The sequence below is a fragment of the Daphnia pulicaria genome, chromosome 12 (genome assembly GCF_021234035.1).
Source record: "Daphnia pulicaria isolate SC F1-1A chromosome 12, SC_F0-13Bv2, whole genome shotgun sequence".
NCBI lineage: Eukaryota > Metazoa > Arthropoda > Branchiopoda > Diplostraca > Daphniidae > Daphnia > Daphnia pulicaria.
In genome coordinates this window covers 2,128,395-2,148,737 of record NC_060924.1, presented here as the reverse complement: position 1 = coordinate 2,148,737, position 20,343 = coordinate 2,128,395, and the positions used below count along the sequence as shown (strand labels likewise).

Here is a 20,343-nt window from a genome sequence, read left to right as displayed (position 1 = left end):
TTTCTGTTGTTATGCATGCTATATGCAATCATTTAAAATAATCTCCGGGTTATTCATATATGTACAAAGTATATATATATATAACACACATCCACATGTTTATAGAAAATAAAGTTGATGCCGCCACCACCACCGCAATATGAGATATTTTCATTTCCCACCCAAAAATGAAAATGTTTTATTTTTAAAGCTTTGCAAGTTATTGCACCACCAAGCCTTAAATGGTCTTCCTTTTTACTAGTAGTATTTGATTTACCTGATATGAGAGTTGCGCCCTATTTGACTGCTGCTGTGGGTCTCCTTATATTATCTCGACTTAACGAAAAGTGATTGGGTGGAAGGTATAAGCATTTTTTTCGGGGATAATTCCGGTCTTGGTGCAAACAAGATGTGCAAGTAATCGTAATGAGGTCATAAAATCAAGATCGTGAAATTGGCGAGCACAAAATGTCGGAATTATGTAGGTCAAACAGGAAGAAAAAGTATCATAGAAATGACTCTCTCTTTGTCGACTATATAAACTCGACTATGATTGAATTTTAGTCATCAGTTCTTCCACTCATCATCTCAAGTCAACATGAACAAGCTGGTAAAAAGAAATAACAACTTTTTTTTGGCAATTCTTTTCATTCTTTCATTCTTTTCAAATTTCAAACATTTCAATTTAGATTAACTTTATTACTTTTTAAAAATAGCTTTTCATTGCCGCCGTCATGGCCGTCGTTGCCGGCGCTCCTCAAGGTAAAAAAGAATCTGAAACTGCTGCAGCACCCGAAATAGTCGTCGTAAGTCAAGCCGACGTCCGCAATCTCGACGGCAGCAGCCAATGGAGGTCTGTATAATATAATAATAACTCATCATCTTATTTTTATATTCAATGATATTATAAAAATGTTGTTTGATTTATTATTTTTGTTTTGTTGTTGACATTTTTTTGATGATTCAGCTACACTCAATCTGATGGCGCCACCAGAGAAGAGAGTCAAGTCCAGAAAAAGTTCCAGACAGTTTCGACGGACGCTTATGGCAAACAGACGGTCAACGACGTGATCGGCAACACCAACGCAGGATCGTCCTTCTGGATCTCACCCGAGGGTCAGCGAATTTATTTGACTTGGGTCGCCGACGAGGGCGGATTCCAGCCCAAAGGCGATCACTTACCTGTCGCTCCGGTCCACGTTTACACGCTGCCCGTCGCACCCGCCCTGCCCTACCAACGCACTGGCCTTGGCTATTAATTTCAATCTTAATCAGATCGAATTTTTGGCTGCTGACGTTGTATTTGTTTGTTTAAAAAGTTTTGTGTCACCTTGTGCGTTGACTGCTGTCGATGTGATTCGTTGCTGGAGAAATAGATTGCATCGACTTTTGTCTGAACAACTTGCGCAATAATCAAGTCGATCAAATCTGAATTTGATTTATAAAAACGCGGAAATAAGCACGATCAGCTTCACGCTTTGATAACCCCCATAGCTTCTTGGAAAAACGAGTTAAATTTCGCTTTCTACTATCCATATCTTTGCGGTGTCATATCTTTTGAGTTTTGATTCCCTTATTAGTTTTTCTAGAATGAAGAGCGGAAATCTGTTTGAGGTCGACAGGGACAATTGAGCGGCAATCAAAATTGAGAATGGCGACAGATTGACAACCAGCAAACAGGTTTTTTTAAAAATAACGATCAAAATTGTCCTTATAGTAAGAAACACTAATGTAGTTTTACAAAAATCAGCCAATGAGTTTGGCAAACGAGTTTTGCCAAGCGGACGGTATAACTACTTTAATATGCAAAATATAACTCCAATCTAGAATTTGGCCTCGTGTATTTTTGAAATAATGGGCTGCCTGACATACATCACGTAGGATAGTGCCACTTATTACAATTTATAATGTCACTTTGTCAAGAAATATGCAGCACACATGATTTTTGAACTATTTATCAAATCTGGGTGAGTATAGTTTCAACTAATATTTAGATAACAATATTCCTATTGGGTTGATGCCAAGCAAAATTCAGCTGTTATACTTATACATACAGCTGAGGAATCAAATTCTGACCCCGGCTTTTGAACTGGACGAAAACAGCTGTTACATTTGATTACAAAGTTACCCCGAATTGACCTTTCTGTGTACCAAAACCACTGACTGCTAATTAAACATGTGAATCAAAGTCGATCAAAGTGTCAACAGGGACGTTTATACGATCTGGCGTGGTGTCACGAGAAGGAGGTTACAATTCTTACCAGAACACGTGTAAGTAAATAATTCAAAAATCACTTGTGATGGCTTGCGTGCAAATCCTCACGTAGGCCGTCAATAACTTATCGTATAACAAAATAGCTCAATCAGCATTTTCCAGCTCATCTCTTCGGGACCTGTCGACTATAAAAGCCGAACGAAATCGACGGAAGAGTATCACTTAGCTGTCTGATATTTCCAGAGCTAAATCAACATTCACCATATTCAACCATGGCTTCTTTCAAGCTTATTGTTCTTCTCAGCGTATTAGCTTTGGCTAGCGCTTACTCTCAAATGGTATTATTTCAATTCAAATGTAATATTTTAATTGTTATTAAATACCACATTTCTATATTTTATACAGCCTGGCACTACCATGACAACTGTCACTACCACCACTACCACCGTCACGGCTGATGAGGATAGCCAAGGCCTGCTCAACTCTTTCGACCGTAGTATTATCCGCAAGACCTGGGACCAGGCCAAGAGAGATGGTGACGTCGCTCCTCAGGTTCTCTTCCGGTAAGGACCAGCATTTCCCAATATTAACATTTATGGGCTTTTTAAATATAATAAATTGCTGGATTATATTTCCAGTTTCATCAAGGCCCACCCCGAATACCAGCAAAAGTTCTCCAAGTTCGCCGGAGTTCCTCAATCCGAGCTGTTGACCAATGGCAACTTCTTGGCCCAGGCCTACACCATTTTGGCCGGTTTGAACGTCGTCATCCAATCGCTGTCCAGCCAGGAACTGTTGGCCGCCCAACTCAACCTTCTTGGAGGTGCCCATCAACCCCGTGGAGTTACCCCTGCCATGTTCGAGGTAATAGACCATCGAGTGTTTTCTAATTGTTTTCTCTCTAATTATTATTCTAACTTTCTAATAAAAGGAATTCGGTGTGATCATTGAGCAAGTTCTTGAAGAGGAGCTGGGAGGATCCTTCAACGCTGAGGCCAGACAGGCATGGAAGAACGGAATCGCCGCTATGGTCGCTGGCGTCTCCAAGACCCTCAAGTGAGTAGTATCTTATTGTACTAGAATGTATCATTTAACAACGTACGATGGTCCATTTTCATAGGAACCCAGAAGATTTGGCTGATCCCCAGACTAAATTGTCCCGTCACCAGATCCGCGATGTCCAAAGGAGCTGGGAAAGTATGAAAAGCGGTCGCAATGCCTTGATCTCCGCCATCTTCATCAAGTGAGTTAAACATTAGTCGAATTATAATATCGAATGGGTCTTTTTAATTCATTTGATTTTCAATAAAGGCTCTTCAAGGAGACTCCGCGCGTCCAGAAACATTTCGCCAAGTTCGCCAATGTTCCAGTCGACTCTCTGAGAGGCAACGCCGATTACAACCAACAAGTGGCACTCGTCGCCGACCGCCTGGACACCATCATTTCCGCTATGGATGACAAATTGCAGCTTTTGGGCAACATCAACTACATGAAATACACTCACGCCAAGCGCTCCATTCCTCGCAGCACTTGGGAGGTGAGAGCGTCGAAATGGAAGCGATTTCATTCATTCTGTTATTTTTTAACGTTATTTATTTTCTTTCAGGACTTTGCTCGCCTGCTCGGAGAAGTTCTCACTTCCAAGGGCGTTTCTGCTTCCGACATGGAATCGTGGAAAGGTGTGACTGCCGTCTTTGTCAACGGAATCGCTCCCAAGAATTAAATTTCTTGCGACATTTTTCATCGCACTTGATTTAAAATTGAAAAATTGGTTTTCAATTGGTTTTTAGGATAGGATGAGGGTGAAATACAACCAGTTCTGATTATATAATACTTTCTCTGTCAGAAATATTTTATCAGTTTAATTTTAACATTTTTGGCTGCTGTCATTTTTTTTTTTAATTTATTTTATGTCACCTTGTGTTGACTGTCGATGTGATTCATTGCTAAAAAAGTAGATTACATCGACTTTTGTCTGAAAAACTATTGCAATCTTGCAATGTAATCAAGTCAATCAAATTCAACTTTGGTTAAAAACACATGTTGACTTGGACCATATCATGAAATGCGGAATAGCTTATATTCTTTCCCAATCTGCTGTGGATGAAAGGTTGCAACGCAATAGATAACAATATTCCCATTGGGTTGCCAAACGAAATTCAGCTGTTGCTGACATTTGTTGAACTGTGAGAAATTAAATCAAACCCGGCGGCTCATTTGAACTCGACGACAACAGTTGTCCCATTTCATTACGATAAGCTACCCCGGATTGACCTTTCTGTGTACACCAAAACCCCTTGCACTGCTCTAGTTATTCATGTGAATCAAAGTCAAGAGTCTCAGAGACGTACTATGTATGCACGATCTTGTGTGTCACGAGAAGGTTAGAGGAAGTTATATAATTCACACAAGAGCAAGTGAAAATGACAAAATGAGAACACATCACTTGGAATCCTGCTGAATGATGGTTTGTGTGCAAAACCTCTGTCCTCAACGGATATATAGGCTGTCAAAATAATAACTTATCGCAACAAATGTAGATCAGCATTTTTCAGCTCATCTCTTTCGGATCTGTGGGTCGACTATATAAAAGCCGAAAGAAATCGATGCCAGAGTATATCACTTGGCAGTCTGATATTTTCAGAGCTAACTAACCATGCTGGCCTCTTTCAAACTGGTTGTTCTCCTCAGCGTCGTGGCTTTGGCTTGCGCTTGGCCTCAGGTATGGCATTATATTTGAAGTCAAACGTAATCACATTCTCATCATATTTTGATTGTTCTATTTTGCAGTTTGGCAGTAGCAGCATAACGACTGTCCCGACAACCAGCACCGTCCCGGCAAAGGAGAATAGCCAAGGCCAAACTTCCAAACTCGACTGTTTTGACCACAGTATTATCCGCAAGACCTGGGACCAGGCCAAGAAAAATGGCGAATTCGCTCCTCGGGTTCTTCTCCGGTAAGGACACGACCATTTCCAACCATTATAGATGTAGCTAAGCCTTTTGATATAATAATATTGCCTGGATTATATTTACAGTTTCATCAAGGCCCACCCCGAATACCAGCAAATGTTCGCCAAGTTCGCCAGCGTCCCTCACTACAATCTGCTGAGAAACGGCGATTTCTTGGCCCAGGCTTACACCATTTTGGCCGGTTTGAACGTCGTCATCCAGTCGCTGTCCAGCCAGGAACTGTTGGCCGCCCAATTCAACCTTCTTGGAAGTGCCTATCAACCTCGAGGAGTTACCCCTGCCATGTTCGAGGTATATATTGTGCTATCGACATATTTCTTTATTCGCATTATTTCTCTATAATTATTTATAATTTTTCAAAAGGAATTTGGTGTTATTATTGAGCAAGTTCTGGAAGAGACGCTTGGAAGCACCTTCAACGTTGAGGCCAGAAAGGCCTGGAACAAAGGAATGGTCGCCATAATCGCTGGCATCTCCAAGACCCTCAAGTGAGTATAGTATAAAATGTAGTTTATAATTAAATAAAAAGACCTTTAATTCTTTTCTACAACGCTGAATCCATTTTCATAGGAACCCCGAAGATTTGGCTGATGCCCATTCTAATTTGTCCCGTCACCAGATCCGCAATGTCCAAAGGAGCTGGGAAAGTATGAAAAGCGGCCGCAATTCTTTGGTCTCCGCCATCTTCATCAAGTCAGTTAAACATTTGTCGAATTAAACCTATATATAACGGCGTCTTATCATTTGATTTGTCGATGTTGAAAGGCTCTTCAAGGAGACTCCGCGCGTCCAGAAACATTTCGCCAAGTTCGCCAATGTTCCAGTCAACTCTCTGAGAGGCAACGGCGACTACATCCAACAAGTGGCTCTCGTCGCCGACCGCCTGGATACCATCATTTCCGCCATGGATGACCAATTGCAGCTTTTGGGCAACATCAACTACCTGAAATACACTCACGCCAAGCGCTCCATTCCTCGTAAAACTTGGGAGGTGAGCAAATAGAAATAATGATGAAGCTGATTTCAAGTTACTTTTTGTTTTTATTATAGGACTTTGCTCGTCTGCTCGTGGAACTTCTCCCTACCAGGGGCGTTTCCGCTCCCGATGTGGAATCGTGGAAAGGTGTGACTGCCGTCTTTGTCAATGGAATCGCTCCCACCCAGAATTGAATTTCTTACGACATTTGATCCCGCACTCGACTAAGAAGAGATGTGAAATAAAAAATTGGTTTATTACAATTTGCTTACAGGATAAGTATGAAATGGAACCAATTTTGTGAATATCTATACTTTCTCTGCATGTCAGACATTTTTTATTACTTTTAATTTTAAAGCGGAAATATATATTGATTATCATGGAATTTAATTTGTGTAGCTCCTTTGATGTGGAAACTAAGGAAGAGAATTCCAGATTTCTCGGTTCCGTTTTTCACGATGTGTGGCGAGAGACACACCCTCCACACTGCCGGAACGGAATTTTTCTGTTACACACGGTTATTATTATTATTATTTCATGGTCTATACTCTTTCGTTCTCTCTTAGCCTATATAAACGGGTCATTGAACATAGCTAGGAGAAAACAACAACTTTCTTTCGGGTTATTGGCTTTTTCTTGCCGAGATTATTGAGTCAACTGAATCACTTCTGTTTTATGTAAGCATAAAGTGATGAGTATTACATGTGTTAGGACTGATACTCACCATTCTGTACAATCAAATTATAAAAGGCAATTGCAGTATTAAATGCGGGATTTTTAGATGTGACGGGTTGAAACAAAATGGAATAGAAATCAAAAAGAAATAAGTTAACGCCCTTGACTGTTGCGCAGTACGTAATAATAAGCTCATCCAAACTGTGTAAAATACACACAGCCAGAGGGGGATAACACGGACTCTCTGTCGTGTTGCAACAGCAAGAAATGAAAAGACAAGTAAAATAGGAAAAGGAAACAATTCTCCCGAATCTCCGGGACACGAAAGTCTCGCGTCGTGATAGTGACCAACCACAAAAAGCGAACGTCCATTGACAATAATCGTCTCCTTTTTTCCCTTCAAGTTTCCCTTTTCCTTTTCCCCAGCAGCAGCAGCGGACGACATAATAATATTTCATTATCACCCTGACCGAAATTGACAAGGGTGGCCAGTTACTATAACGTGTACCTGATGCAACCCAGCAAGTATATAAGTCGGTAGTGTCGACTCGATTAAGTCACCAGTCGCTTTCAGTCGATTCCACCACCAACAACCACTCCAACATCATCATGCAGGTTCTCTATTACTATTCATTAATGAGTGTTAAGAAATATAGTAGTAAATACGATATTTTATTGTTTTCCCGGTTATACAGGTCCAACTCATCATTGTTTCCCTCGTTGCATTGGCTGTTTCTACATCCGGAGAGGAACAGCCCAAATACGTAGACTCTGTCGCCAAGTCATCCGAGCAACAGGTAAATTATATCTTACAGCTGACTGTGTTCTATAGCCTCAATGAATTAATTATATTTTGAATAAAACAAATTTTCCATAGTACGCTCCCATGCCGCACTCGTTTGCCTGGGAAGTGAAGGACGAGCCGAGCAAGAACGACTACTCGCACCAACAGGAAAGCGACGGCAAAGTCACGACCGGATCCTACCGCGTTGCCTTGCCCGATGGCCGCACCCAAATCGTCACCTACACGGCCGACCAAAACGGATACGTCGCCCAAGTCAAATACGAAGGAGAGGCCCAATATCCCGCACCTTCCTCATACAACAACAAACCAGCGAGTTATCCGACCGAACAGGCTAAACCAACAACAGCTTACCCCGTTGCATGAATGGCCCGAACCACTGAACTCAGCGATCCTTAGAAACATAATGAACCAATGCATTTTCTCCAATTGCTAAATGCATTATTGGTTGTGAGTTTGTTTGTAACTAAATCTCTTGTAATATATGGAAGTAATGTAAATCGTTAAAGAACTCGTTGCGATTTTATGGCATCTTGGTGATATTTAAAAAAAAACTCTACATAGGTACATGGTTAACTTGGAGAATGAGAATACGACACCGCCTTGAAACAGGTTTGGGGTAAATTCAATTCTGGGTCGGTATAATTCGTCCTATTAGGTATCGATAAACTTCGGTTTTCGCTTGAACTGATTCCTAACCGTTAGATGGCGTGGATGTCAACGTTGAATCTAGCCGCTAGATGGTGTTGGCACATGTCAACATTTTCGCAAAAGCTTGGATGGCATCTTGGGATTCTTGGCTGATAATAAGTGAACCCTTAGGCATGGCCCGCCATCCAAAAAAACCCTCGAAAAAACCTCATAGAAGTGGACGGCTTCTCCAGGTAAGCAAGAGAAAAAAAGAGAAAAATTAGTATGAAATCGAGGATCTAGGTAAAGCCTAAATATTACGCATGTAGCGCATGTGCTATAAGCTATATTCAATTGTCATCGTGCTTTTGTATAACTGATTCGATCATTATTCGAGGTTGGTGGACTAATGCGGTTTCAGAGTTATAGGTATTGGTTATTTCATGCCCGTCACTTTCTCTCCGTTGCTTATTGTCAGTTTGTGAGGTTCAACCATAGTGTATTGGACGTGGAAAGCGGCATTTTCGTTCCTTTTAACCAACGGATCGGTATGTGCGCAAGTAAGACTCAATGTGTTGTGGGTGTACGCTAGATTTCGCTAGCGCATGTCATATCGCATGCGAAACATTGTGCAAACGTCAATTATCACCTTTTGAATTGTCAAGACGAACAGTTCGCTTCTTTAAAATATCACTTTTAGCATTAGCCTATTGATGGCTGATGCGGCTCAACTCGATGGTAAGCTAATCTAAATTCAAATTGGCTCATCGCATTTACTGACAAATATCATATCCGGATGATTCTTATATTCGACTGCATTCTAGCCATCGCATAATTCTGTTTAGTAGCCTACTGGTTAAACTCTAAATTATTCCTGATTAGGACGCTTGTCTTAACGATAATCGCTCTTTTTATAATTCATTTTATATTCAATGGGGTCAGTTTATTTCAATAGAAGCTCCGAATGTTTTTTCAAATAATATCGCGGGAATTTAGCCGAGTGTTTCCGGAATATGCGGTATATGTATCGAATGCGGAATAAAGTATTGATGCCCATAATTTAGTTTCCCTTTTCACAGATGTCGCACACGTACCCAGTCCACCCTGTCCTTTTGTTTACAGCCGATGGAATGTCTTTCATCAACCGGGAAATGATACGCTTGAAACAATGTAATGAATATTCATTTCAAATCTACTAAATGAGTATGGTAACAGGTGTTTCAAAAGTTAATGAGTCTTTTGTTCTTCTTCTTCTTTTTAACTTGTATAATATCGCATTCCGAGATAAACCGTCTCATCCTTATAGTATCCCACACACACAAAAACAGAAAATATTCAACCCGGTTTTGTTATTGCGTCGTGCTTTCTAAGACTGGCTAGCAGCTCGATAGGAAGCAAACCTGCTTAACCAGCTATTATATAGGTACCTGTAAATCAGCCTCGCATCTTTTATCAAATTAAATTTTGGCCGGTTAAAAAAAAATTCGAGCAGCGCTTGCCGCTGTCACGCCAAAGTGTTCTTCTTTTGTTTTTTCTTGTTTTTCTTTCTCTCTCTCGCCACGCATATAGGAAGGGAATTGCGGCTACTCTGATTTCTCACGGAATTCGGATATCAGCATTTTGTTATGTGGGTATTATAATAGATTGACTCTGTTGCCAACTCGTTTTTTGTTACTCGAGAGCTTCATCCATCCAGCAGCGGTGGTGCTCAGTTGAGGTGTTTCAGCTGATAACAACGCACGACGTATAGGAAAATCTACTTTTTGTGCGTCTTCTTGTCTTTGCGCTATATTGTCATTCAAATCCAATTGTTTATCGTCGACCTCCACTTGTCCTTGGTGCACACGCACAAAGGATCGGATCATATCTGACACACTCGTCTCTCTTTAGATTGATTTAACAGTTAGTTCATTAGCGTTTGAAGCGTCTGTTGCGGATGGAAATTCAAGTTTTTTGGTTTCTTCCATCTGGATGGAATCGACACGTACATCAGACGACAGATGCCAGCGTTCATCTCAAATCAACTCGTTGCGGAGTTTTTATAAACCACCACACACGTCCGTACATCATTACTGTTTCAAATGGTATAACGGAGGATGGTCTCTCTGTTCTTTTCACATACACACACTCATTTTCGTGACATGATCGTTAGTATATTCCGTGTGCGGATGTTATATCTAGATCGCCGCAAAAAAATAGAACTGATGTTCAAAAATGGCAGTCATGTGTGAAGATATATCTAGACATATACTGTACGTCGCAGCACACCATCTGTGGTGTTGGCACTTTATTGGCACACGAGTAATAATTAGCCTAATTGAGTTTGGTCATCGAACCCGGAGATCGGACAGCAGACTCACACAAAATGTCGAAATGGCCTCCACCCTTAAATGGATCCGACTGATTAAAAAAGAGACTCATGATCATAATTCAAAACAGTCTGTGAAAAAGGCAATGAAAGAGATAAGTATTTACGCATGTGCATATACAATAAATAATAATATACGGTCTAATTAATAAGCCGTGTGTGCTCGCAGCACCCGGGTGGCCGGCAATTTTCCGTGTGTGTCTATTTCCGTCGACAAAATAATGAATGGCGGCCGTATAAAACTCCAATAGACGTGTAACGTTATTTGCATAAAAACAAGATTTTTTGTTTTCTCGTTCCAATTGAGGAAGAAAAAGAGACGCCACAAGGAAAAAAGAAACCAAAACAACGAAAACAGTTGTGTGTGTGTGTTCAAATTTCTGGGCTCCGCCCATTTTGTTAGATTCTCTATTCGGCCACCAGGTGTCTCTACCGTAGGGCCTTCGGTCGCATTAGGTCCGAGCACATGTGGAACCCGAGTTTCAGTCGCAAACAGTCGGTGATTCGTGATGGTCCGGTGAAAAAGATCGTAGAAAAACATTCATCCTTCTTACGAAAGATAAATCATTTTCCAAGTGTGCATAATCCCATTTGTTGTTGTTGTTGTGTTTCACGAGCTTTTGTTTTATTTCCACAACGGGTGAAAATCGACTTTGATCGCGTGTGTGAGTGAGAGACAATGGCGACAATGAGTGTGGCCACGACTCCACTGACGAGTGCCGGTCTCGAGAATCTGATGACGACATTGCTGGAACGTTTCGAGACGGCCTGTTTGGAGCAGCAGGAGGCGGGAAATGGCAACAAGATGCGGGTGCCAATGCAGGCCGAAATCCGATCGCTAGATTTCTGGCGTTCCATTGTGGCCGAATGCCTGGCTTCCTTTTTCCTCGTCTTCATCGTCTGCGGCTCGTTCATACCTTGGTCGGGACACACTCCGCCAGCCATCAGCATCGCATTGGCTTCCGGCTTCGCTGTGGCAGCCCTCACACTCTCCTTCGCCCAAATATCTGGTTAGAATGATGTTGTAAACATTTCTAGCTCTTTTATTTTTCTATTAGTGAATGTGTTTACTTTAACGTCTTCTTTTTCTCCCTAAGTTGCCTAACGAGATACTGTTTAGTCGCCGACTGATTTGTTGTTGACACACTTTGGGCATTCCTCGAATGGTTTTCATCAACTCGACATCTGTTTTTACTTTTTCTGTAGGAGCTCATTTGAATCCAGTCATGTCGCTGGCATTGCTCGTCACTCGCAAAATATCGCCCATGAAAGCTTTGCTCTACGTCACGTCTCAAGGAGGTGGAGCCATCGCTGGAGCTGCTCTTCTTTACGGGTATATAACTAAAATCTAAACCAATTTTTCTGTTGTTCAGATGCTGCCCAATATATGTGGGGGGCAGTCTGACGGAAACGATAAAGAAGTTTGACACCCAAAACTCTTGTGGTTCTCTCTCCCCCACCCAGAATAACACACACGTGTTCACTTGTGCGTTTTTATTATAAGGCCGGAAATAGATGGTTGACCTCCTAATGACCTTACCCCCTCTTTCCACCCCCGCTTTTTTGGACATGACACCACGAAAATTCCTTTTTGGCAACGTGCCTCTTTTCATTCGACCACTTGAGTATAACCGTAAAAAAGAAGCTCTCAGGTTCTTTACCAGTTTCGTTGTTTGGGTTTTTGTATCAAACCGCAAGAAAAATTTGATTTGAAATAACAGGAAATCAATGGTCCCCTAGTTCAATAGTCTTCACTTCCTCGACATATCCTGGTATCTATTGAATTATATTGGGATATTATATTAGCTAGATGGCTGCGAAAAATAGGGAAAAGTGGGCACACAGAACAAACTTTGTTTGTGTGCAAGGCTGTGGATGGATGGCCGACTGCTGCTTGCCAGATGTCTGACCCCGTTGGCTGTCTTTTTCTTGACTCATTATTTTCATTTCATCTCCCCCTATACGTTTTTCTTCTCTTTTTCAACTAGCCGCTCTGCTCCCCCCTCTCTCTCATCTTCTAGCTGGCCCCCCTTTTGTTATATTTCGTTTGTAGACTTTTATCTCTCTCTTTTTTAAGTTGAAGAAAAAACTGCAAAGATTATAGAAGCCGACCTTTTTCTTTTATGGCAATTATACCATCGGCCAGATTCTTCTTTTTTAATTAATGCAGTAGACATTAATCGAGTGTTGGGGTGTCGAGTAGAAGCGCTTGGGTTTGAATTCGAGTCGAAATGTCTTATTTTGAAAAAATGGGATCATATCGAATATCGCTGAGGCCACTTGAACAAATCGAGCTGACGTCATAATATTGTGAACGAGGTGACGCCCTTTTGCGCTTCGTTTTTTTTATCTCAAGTGAAAAAGAAACGAGAGACGAGCGCTAATATCTTGAAAGGCTCTGGGACTCATCATTTCAAAAAATATGGGAGGAGGAATGTGTTTCTTAAGAGGCTTCCATTTTCAATTCAAAGACGTATTTTTTTTTTTTATTTTCTTAGAGGAATAAAAAAATAGTACATCTTCTCAGGTATTTTTTTGAATAATGTGTACAAAAGAGAAATTCGATGAAGCGATCATGGAGGCCTAGGAAGAGGAGGCGGAGTAGTAGCAGTAGTTTAGTAGTTAGTAGATTTTTCCCCTTCCATTGTTGGCGGTTCAATGTTCCCTCATGCGTGTTTTTGTGTGTGACCACGCCCGCTCTCCCCCGATGATTTCTCATTCGATTGAAGTAGAATCGCAGGCTCAGCGATGGCTCGATAAGCACCTGATGGTCTACACACACACAGATAAGTAAGAGTGTCAATACGGAACCCCCCGACGTAATAATAATCCAATCGGATATTGAATCTACCCCCAAACGGATTATATAAGGAATCCCCATCGTTTTTGAAAAAAAAGTGCGGGAGGAAATCGGCACACACTTTTTATTTATTCATTGAAGAAATTATGTAACCGGATCACTCCATCGAAAAAAACCACTTAACCACTACCGTAGTAGAAAATGATGGCGAAGATTGTTTTCCAGGAGACATGAGAATGAGAACGACTTAATTGACGTCAAGAAACAGTAATTCATTTCTGTGTGAGTGGCGCATGAATGGAAACTTGGCACTTCCTGTCCTCGATCTGTCCGACCTTTTAAAAAACATTTCTCTCTCCCAACGCCAATCGACGAATAAAATATAAAAAGAGGAAGAACCGATTGATACAATTGACGTGAAAAGGGTACAAGAGGGGAAAGGTTAAGGTTACACACCATTGTGTGTGTCTGTAATAGCGATTTCTCTCCCCCTAGCTCTATATCGGATCCATTCAACCCCATCCGGCGGTGTAAAAAAATATAAATCGTAGGGCTACGACTCCTACGAGATAGTCGACATGTGTGTTTCCAATTACACGTTGGGCGAAATGTTTTGTGGCGTCACACGAGGTTGAACATCAACAATCTATTGAGCCCTTTTTTTTCGAATGGGAGGGGGTGTATAGGCCTAACCCCCTTTACTTGATCCGTATGTTCAAAAACAACAACAGCCGGAGGATTTTACCAAAATCGAATCCGTCTGTGTGTTACTGGAACAGGAGTTTTTTTTGAAAGCTCACTTGGAAACCCGAGCACTTGTTCTCTTTAACAACTCCTGTGCCCCAGTTGTCTCTTGGATGGATGGATGGGGAGGAGGAAAAAAAAGTTGGTTGGGGGGGAGATATCCGCGTCTTGAAGGCGACATGCAGCTGTTCCAGTTGTGTGTCCCTTGCAACATTCTTTTCCTCCAAACTGCTACATTGAACAAACTCAGAGAGAAAGAAATTCCAGTAAAACGGTAGTGAATTTATCACGAGACGTGTTTCTTTTTCTCTTTTTATTCGGTACACAGTCACAAGGAAATAATCGGTGACGAATGGATTCCAGCTATTCGTATCCTTATACAAGAAGAAAAGATCCTTTTTTTTATTTTTCTATTCCTATATCCATTTCCAGTTGTACAAAAGAGAAAAAAGGGAAATTTATGTGTTTCTTTTCTTTCCTTTTTCAGTGTAACCAGTCCTGGACATCAAGGATACCTCGGAGCTACAATCGTCTCTACCGGTTTAACCGATTGGCAAGCGCTGGGCATTGAACTATGCCTGACGTTTGTCATCACGCTCGTCTATTTGGTAATAACCATTTTTATCTCAAACAAAAATTATTGGAGATAACAATTTCTTGGTCGAGTCTTTTAATGTCGATTTCATTAAAAAATAACAACAACATTTCAACCTTTAATGTAAAATTCAGATAAGAACTCGTTTTTTTCTTTTTCCCTTTCACTTAGACAACGATGGATGATCATCGACGTGGGTTATCGGCTTCCATAGGACCTGGACCCATCACGCTCGGCCTTACCTACACGGCCTGCTCCTTTGTCGCTGTGAGTCATCCTCCGCCCTTTATAGCATTCTTTGATTTAGTTGGATAGGGGGTAGTAGTGACCTCCTAGAATAAAAGAAATGGGAGGCCGGATGAGAAATGTGTTTAGGCCGGCGTCCGATCAACTTAAATTAGCCACGCTTCCAGTCGGGGAAAAATATCCTACTTATTATGGCGTTGATCATGGAAGTGTGTTGTCTTTTTAAGGGGGGGAAGTGGCTGCGACCCTTTTGAAGGCGATCCCGTTTTTCCCCTCTCTTTTTTCCACCTGGTGAGTTCAGAGAAACACACACACTCTCTCTATAACACACACATACCTGAGGCCATGTTTGAAAAAAATATTCGACAAAAGACTTCCCTTCTCTTTTTCTTCCATTTCTTGGTCACATGTTTCTAGAAAAGGTTTTTTTTGGGGGGGAGGGGAGAAAACGGCAGGTGCGAAACGTCCAGAGAGAACCTCTTTATTGTTATCACCCGTAGATTATGGTGAGTGTGTGTGTGTACTATAGTATATCTCGACCACCGCAGCTATATAACCCCCTCTGTGTTTGTTAGACTTTTTGTGGGGGAGTCCAGAGTCCAGCTAAGTTTTTATGGACATTTTTTTGAGTTTTAGTTGTCAAAGGGGGGGAGAAGAGAAAGTCGGAATATTTCAATATGTAATTGAATTTGTTGGAAAAAACACATTTGAATTGTTTTTTAATTCAAATTTTTTTGGGTATTTTTTTATGGAAAATAGTTGCCATCAACTGGTGCCTCATTCAACCCTATGAGATCACTTGGTCCGGCTTTCGTCATGAACAAATGGGACGCTCACTGGGTAAAAACTAAATTTTCATTAATTTGATTTGAAATAATCCAAGTAACCAGACTAATTATTTTCCAGGTTTATTGGCTGGGACCCATCGTGGGTGGCTGTCTGGCGGCCATCCTCTACGAGTTCATTTTCAACCCGTATCGCAACTCGCAACGCCGCAAGGGATCCATCCCCGATGGTGGTAAGGCAGCTGCCCCCTTAGTTCTTTTTTCTCTTATCTTGGAATGAACGTACTTGACCAAATTGAACAAAAATCCTGTTTTTTCTTTTGTCTTTTCTTGTCTGTGACAGACGCGTCGAGCATTCACAGCGACGAGGACAACTACGACGACGTGAAATCAACTGTGGCTAATTACCAGAGTGCCCGCTCTCAGCACTACGATCAGTACCGGCCGGCAATTAGTCCAGGTGGTCCGTCTAATCCAATTTCACCTAGCGGTGAGTTGTTTTTTCTTTTCTTTCTTATTTTGTTGTTGAATAACAATCAAATAGAGGGGGGTACTAATTATATGCGACGTGTGTTTTTGTGCAGGTGCTGGTGTCGGTGGCGCTGTAGGAAACAACTGGCGGAACCAGCAGCGGATGGAACGAGCCGAATCGGTTTATGGCGGCACCAAGTCGCTTTATCATTGCGGCAAATCACCTGGACCGCCCAGCCGTTCGAGCAATCTCAACCGCTCCCAGTCGGTCTACGCCAAACCTCCGGCCGCTCCGGCTGTCCAACCTCCCAACGTTTACGCTTCCCGCGGAGCTCAGCTCCAGTCGGCGCAGAGCACTTATCTGGCCGCTCGCAACGTCGACCTCATTCGCACCGAGAGCATTTACGCCACGCGACAGCCGCCGGCTCCTATGGCGTCCGGAAACAGCAGCCGGGCCGAAAGCGTTTACGGCAGCCGCCATCCGCGCCATATGGCCGATATGACGGACGTGGATCGACCCGTGCGCGACAATTCGCTCCTGACGTCTTCGGTGGCTAGAGAACCCGTTTACGCCACCAGGGCTCCCAGTCACGACCGTTCCAAACCGGAATCGTACCAACTGGAACCCATTTACCAGACTCGACGTGAAGTTGTACCATCGGTGGCGGCCGTCGAGCCGGCCCAGCGCGGTGAAAGCCTCTACGATCGCAAAGTCCCTACTTATCGGCCGGAAGCGACTGTGGCCGCTTACAACCGTCGACCCAATCCGGAGCAGATGGAAACATCGGCAACCAGCGCCGGAGGAGCTCCCATTTCTCCTAGCGACACGTCAAAAGATTCTGCCTATGGATCCGTCCACGGCACTTCGATTCAAAGTCCAGCGGAATGGGCAGGTCACGGCCAGGAGAACAATCAGAGCAACTACAATCAACAACAGCAGCAACAACAACAACAGCATGTTCAACATCTCCAACATGCATCCGCCTTTAGTCCTCATTTACCCAACCAGCCTCCGCAAGGTTCTTACCAGATCCAGCAACAGCAGCAGCAAGCCGGTCATCATCATCACTACGCTCAGAAGTTCCGAGCGGATTTGATGTCACCCAACAGCCAACAACATTCGCCCGGATCATTTCACTCACCGGTGCAATACTAATAAAAGAATTGGTAAAAAAACAAATTAACAAAAACATTTGAATAATCACCGAAACATTTAAAAAAACAATTATTCTTTCCCTTATTTTTGGCTGAAAGTGTATATCGTCTTCCGCCATTTGTATATTATATCCAAGTCTTCATATTCTTCATTCATTTTGACTTGGAGAATTATTATTTCATTCTTCTTGATGTGCTGTTTAGTTTTTTAATTAGCAGACCATCTTTTTCGGGCTTGACCCGGAAATAGCCAAGTGTTTATATCTTGACTATCATTTGTCTTTTCTCTCTGAATAATTATAATCTTTTTTTCTTTGTCTGTGTGCGTGTGAGTGTGAGTGCTATAATTCAAATACTCGTGTGTGTTTCATTTTATTGAATGTCTCTTGTCCGTCATTTATCCAAACCGTTTTATCTGCGCTTTTAATAATAACATTTTGTTTGTTTTTTCTCCAATTTGCTAACCGAGTGCAGTAGGTTGTTTGGTCAGTGCCAGCAAATCGGCTGCCAACGTCAATCGATCTGTTAATAATATAATTTTGTGCACGATAAAAAAAATGGGAACAAATTGAATAAAACGTTAAAAGATTTTTTAGTGTTTTTTACCGCGTAGGATCTGCTCGTATTGGATGAGTGCCCGGGCCAGCATTTTCCACATGTCGAGTCGTTTTTTAGGTACGGCCGTCTCTTTGAAGAGTTGGAAATGTGACCGGATAGTCGCCACGTCGGCCAAGTAGAAGCGCGTCGTGACGGGCTGATCTGCCGGTCGCGACCGCTGCTGGTGGATGTAGCAGGCCAGTTCTTTCATCAAATCGGAATCGGGAACCAATCGCATTGCAGACAGCAGGATACGGAATTCGTGTTCGTCGGGAATGTCCAACGCCTTCATCAGTCGCTCTTTTGCGTTGTCCACACTCGCCACTGTATCCGTCAAGAATTTTAAATTCTTATCCAGACGCACAACCTCTGCGTCCAGATCCTTGGCATCTTTATAAGAAATTTCCCAAAAATTTTATTCAATTATTTAAAATACCACCAACTGTTAAATTACCCAGTTCGACTGATTTCGATTCAATGTGACGTGACACGCCGACTAGTTTGTCCCACGGCTGTTCCAAAATCTCAACGAAAATTCGTTCGTCGATACCAGCCAACTGGAGGGGAACGAATCAAAAGTTTAATAAAATTTAATTTAGCAGAATCAAGTTAAAAGAGTCCAAACTTTTTTGAGGAGTTGGCTGATTCGATCTTCGGCCATTTCGCAAACGGATTCGAGTTGACGATCGTTGGCGCTTTTGATGGTGGAGAATTTGCGCTCCATTGAGTCGCAATCGTGGCGTAAATGTTCAACTTCTTTCAACAATTTCAGTTCTTCTCCGCGTCGAGTCTGGTCGATTTTGTCGTTCTCCTCCTTGAGCTGTCGGTAGCGATCGGTCATCCGGTTGATTTTGCGTTTGTTGCCGACGATCAGACCGGCCCGCTCCTCTTCGCGGAGTTTCAGCACCCGGCAATTGTAATCCAGCACTTCGTTGTTGAGAGTGAAATCGACTTTGAGCTTCTCCAGTTCTTGCTCAATCAACTGGATGTCCGCCGTTAGACGGTGGCGCGTTCGGCTGCATTCGCTGTAATAGTACGCGTCCGTCTCGTCCAAATCGTCCACCCAATGGCTTCCGATGTCGTTGAGTTCGTGAATGATTTCGTTCTCCGATGTCGACCAATCGGACAGCATTTTATCCATCAGTTTGGAGTGATCTTCCAGCAACAAATTGTAATCTTTGCCAAAAGCTGACTGTAAAATATTTAAATTTAATTTTGAATTGATTTAAAAGATAAAAAAATAACTTGCGTCAATCTCTCCCAGTTGACAGCGCTGGGTGGTCCGGGTGAAATCCAAATGATCCTTCATCCTTTTGCGCATCACGCCGAGATCTTCCGTCTGGCGCTCAATTTCCAGCTGGATAATTTTGTCGGCTTGATTCACCTCTTCGCGTAATCGGTCAATCAGTACCTGCTGGGTGTTTAGCACGTCGTCGCTCATCCCTGGGTGTTTAGTTAGAAACCATTTTGTCTTTTTGTTTTTCGTGAGCTGCAATTAAAAATTAGAGAGTTACACGAAGGTGTGAAATACCTTGAATTTCTTGTATGTCCGCTGTTAATTGATGAGGGGCCGTGTTTTTGAAAGCCTCCGTCCATGTCGACTGCAATGTAATGTCGACGGCATTAACGTGAGTGGAACAAGCTTCGGATAATGACGTGCATTCCGTCTCGGTGGCCTGTCGCTGGTCCAGTTGACGTCCAGTGCGAACCGCCGAACTCGATTCGACACTTCCGATCTTGTATATCAATACAATTAGAAATGTAGTATGAAATCCAATTACCAAACAAGCTGAGAATTTCAATCTACCAAATCGCAGCCATCGTCTTTCAATCGTTTCAGGACGTCGTGACTGGCAGCCAAGGCCGCCTCCCCTTTCTCGCCCACCAATTTGACATGGTCAGTTGAATTGGTGCACTGTTTTATGATGTCGCTCAGCCTGATTTCAACAACATTTGTAAGTACACAAACGGATGAAATTGAAGAAGAAAGGTCGTAATTCGAATATATGTACCTTGTACTGGGATCCTGCATTTGCGTCGCGTCTTTGTTTGCCTTTTCCGTCGTTTGTTCACGCGAAACTGTTTCCATGTTTTCTTACTTTGCCCGTCACTACGTGGCCATCGAATCAACAACCGGACGAAATAAATCAATGCTTGCGTTATTTTCCCAGTTAGGTAAATAAAGGCTTTGTTTTTGTACTGGGCATATTTTCTTGGACGCAGTGGAAGTATTGTTGTGAGCTGATTATTGTTTGCACAAGTTCACTTGCGGTTTTCAATAGAGTGTGCAAATAATTGCACGGGGAATTGCAATTTTCCGTGTTGTGCAATG

At 42.3% G+C, this 20,343-nt stretch overlaps 8 protein-coding genes across 8 annotated transcripts in view; 6 read left to right on the top strand and 2 right to left on the bottom strand.

Annotated features, from left to right (window-relative positions):
- LOC124316136 (sporulation-specific protein 15-like) overlaps positions 1–20,343 on the top strand; it is a 610,960-nt gene that overhangs the window by 572,978 nt on the left and 17,639 nt on the right. The window lies entirely within an intron of this gene.
- LOC124316575 (larval cuticle protein 65Ag1-like) lies at positions 488–1,377 on the top strand. Its single transcript, XM_046782594.1, has 3 exons — positions 488–589; positions 696–832; positions 947–1,377. The coding sequence occupies exons 1-3, from the start codon at positions 578–580 to the stop codon at positions 1,236–1,238; spliced, it is 441 nt and encodes a 146-aa protein (XP_046638550.1). The 5' UTR covers positions 488–577; the 3' UTR covers positions 1,239–1,377.
- On the top strand, positions 2,153–4,025 carry LOC124316405. Its single transcript, XM_046782333.1, has 8 exons — positions 2,153–2,250; positions 2,338–2,532; positions 2,600–2,757; positions 2,833–3,058; positions 3,126–3,250; positions 3,315–3,437; positions 3,506–3,731; positions 3,801–4,025. The coding sequence occupies exons 2-8, from the start codon at positions 2,467–2,469 to the stop codon at positions 3,915–3,917; spliced, it is 1,041 nt and encodes a 346-aa protein (XP_046638289.1). The 5' UTR covers positions 2,153–2,250; positions 2,338–2,466; the 3' UTR covers positions 3,918–4,025.
- Positions 4,791–6,528, top strand: LOC124316400. Its single transcript, XM_046782329.1, has 7 exons — positions 4,791–4,916; positions 4,985–5,151; positions 5,233–5,458; positions 5,531–5,655; positions 5,738–5,860; positions 5,933–6,158; positions 6,218–6,528. Exons 1-7 carry the CDS (start codon positions 4,851–4,853, stop codon positions 6,335–6,337), a joined length of 1,053 nt encoding a protein of 350 aa, XP_046638285.1. The 5' UTR covers positions 4,791–4,850; the 3' UTR covers positions 6,338–6,528.
- Positions 7,341–8,146, top strand: LOC124316586 (cuticle protein 10.9-like). Its single transcript, XM_046782604.1, has 3 exons — positions 7,341–7,433; positions 7,514–7,615; positions 7,696–8,146. Exons 1-3 carry the CDS (start codon positions 7,428–7,430, stop codon positions 7,984–7,986), a joined length of 399 nt encoding a protein of 132 aa, XP_046638560.1. The 5' UTR covers positions 7,341–7,427; the 3' UTR covers positions 7,987–8,146.
- On the top strand, positions 11,145–18,003 carry LOC124316183 (neurogenic protein big brain-like). The gene is made up of 8 exons (XM_046781981.1): positions 11,145–11,628; positions 11,825–11,951; positions 14,650–14,770; positions 14,929–15,024; positions 15,763–15,843; positions 15,910–16,021; positions 16,132–16,278; positions 16,373–18,003. Exons 1-8 carry the CDS (start codon positions 11,298–11,300, stop codon positions 17,413–17,415), a joined length of 2,058 nt encoding a protein of 685 aa, XP_046637937.1. The 5' UTR covers positions 11,145–11,297; the 3' UTR covers positions 17,416–18,003.
- LOC124316396 lies at positions 17,851–19,315 on the bottom strand. The gene is made up of 4 exons (XM_046782325.1): positions 18,637–19,315; positions 18,466–18,568; positions 18,021–18,401; positions 17,851–17,936 (listed from the first exon to the last, which is right to left on the bottom strand). Exons 1-4 carry the CDS (start codon positions 19,150–19,152, stop codon positions 17,875–17,877), a joined length of 1,062 nt encoding a protein of 353 aa, XP_046638281.1. The 5' UTR covers positions 19,153–19,315; the 3' UTR covers positions 17,851–17,874.
- Positions 19,237–20,100, bottom strand: LOC124316743. The gene is made up of 4 exons (XM_046782690.1): positions 20,024–20,100; positions 19,819–19,948; positions 19,543–19,747; positions 19,237–19,454 (listed from the first exon to the last, which is right to left on the bottom strand). Exons 1-4 carry the CDS (start codon positions 20,098–20,100, stop codon positions 19,237–19,239), a joined length of 630 nt encoding a protein of 209 aa, XP_046638646.1.

Excerpts from the sequence above, each read along its gene's own strand:
- LOC124316575 (XM_046782594.1), top strand. Across the intron at positions 833-946 it reads GACGGCAGCAGCCAATGGAG|CTACACTCAATCTGATGGCG; the intron begins GTCTGTATAATA and ends TTGATGATTCAG.
- LOC124316405 (XM_046782333.1), top strand. The coding sequence starts at position 2,467 with ATGGCTTCTTTCAAGCTTATTGTTCTTCTCAGCGTATTAGCTTTGGCT. Across the intron at positions 3,059-3,125 it reads TTACCCCTGCCATGTTCGAG|GAATTCGGTGTGATCATTGA; the intron begins GTAATAGACCAT and ends TTCTAATAAAAG. Across the intron at positions 3,732-3,800 it reads TTCCTCGCAGCACTTGGGAG|GACTTTGCTCGCCTGCTCGG; the intron begins GTGAGAGCGTCG and ends ATTTTCTTTCAG.
- LOC124316400 (XM_046782329.1), top strand. The coding sequence starts at position 4,851 with ATGCTGGCCTCTTTCAAACTGGTTGTTCTCCTCAGCGTCGTGGCTTTG. Across the intron at positions 5,656-5,737 it reads GGCATCTCCAAGACCCTCAA|GAACCCCGAAGATTTGGCTG; the intron begins GTGAGTATAGTA and ends CCATTTTCATAG. Across the intron at positions 6,159-6,217 it reads TTCCTCGTAAAACTTGGGAG|GACTTTGCTCGTCTGCTCGT; the intron begins GTGAGCAAATAG and ends TTTTTATTATAG.
- LOC124316586 (XM_046782604.1), top strand. Across the intron at positions 7,616-7,695 it reads CCAAGTCATCCGAGCAACAG|TACGCTCCCATGCCGCACTC; the intron begins GTAAATTATATC and ends AATTTTCCATAG.
- LOC124316183 (XM_046781981.1), top strand. The coding sequence starts at position 11,298 with ATGGCGACAATGAGTGTGGCCACGACTCCACTGACGAGTGCCGGTCTC. Across the intron at positions 15,025-15,762 it reads CGGCCTGCTCCTTTGTCGCT|TTGCCATCAACTGGTGCCTC; the intron begins GTGAGTCATCCT and ends TATGGAAAATAG. Across the intron at positions 16,279-16,372 it reads TAATCCAATTTCACCTAGCG|GTGCTGGTGTCGGTGGCGCT; the intron begins GTGAGTTGTTTT and ends GTTTTTGTGCAG.
- LOC124316396 (XM_046782325.1), bottom strand. The coding sequence starts at position 19,152 with ATGGATAAAATGCTGTCCGATTGGTCGACATCGGAGAACGAAATCATT. Across the intron at positions 18,402-18,465 it reads ATCGAAATCAGTCGAACTGG|ATGCCAAGGATCTGGACGCA; the intron begins GTAATTTAACAG and ends TTTCTTATAAAG. Across the intron at positions 17,937-18,020 it reads ATACGAGCAGATCCTACGCG|ATCGATTGACGTTGGCAGCC; the intron begins GTAAAAAACACT and ends TATTATTAACAG.
- LOC124316743 (XM_046782690.1), bottom strand. The coding sequence starts at position 20,100 with ATGGAAACAGTTTCGCGTGAACAAACGACGGAAAAGGCAAACAAAGAC. Across the intron at positions 19,949-20,023 it reads ATGCAGGATCCCAGTACAAG|GCTGAGCGACATCATAAAAC; the intron begins GTACATATATTC and ends TGTTGAAATCAG. Across the intron at positions 19,455-19,542 it reads GGACATACAAGAAATTCAAG|GGATGAGCGACGACGTGCTA; the intron begins GTATTTCACACC and ends CTAAACACCCAG.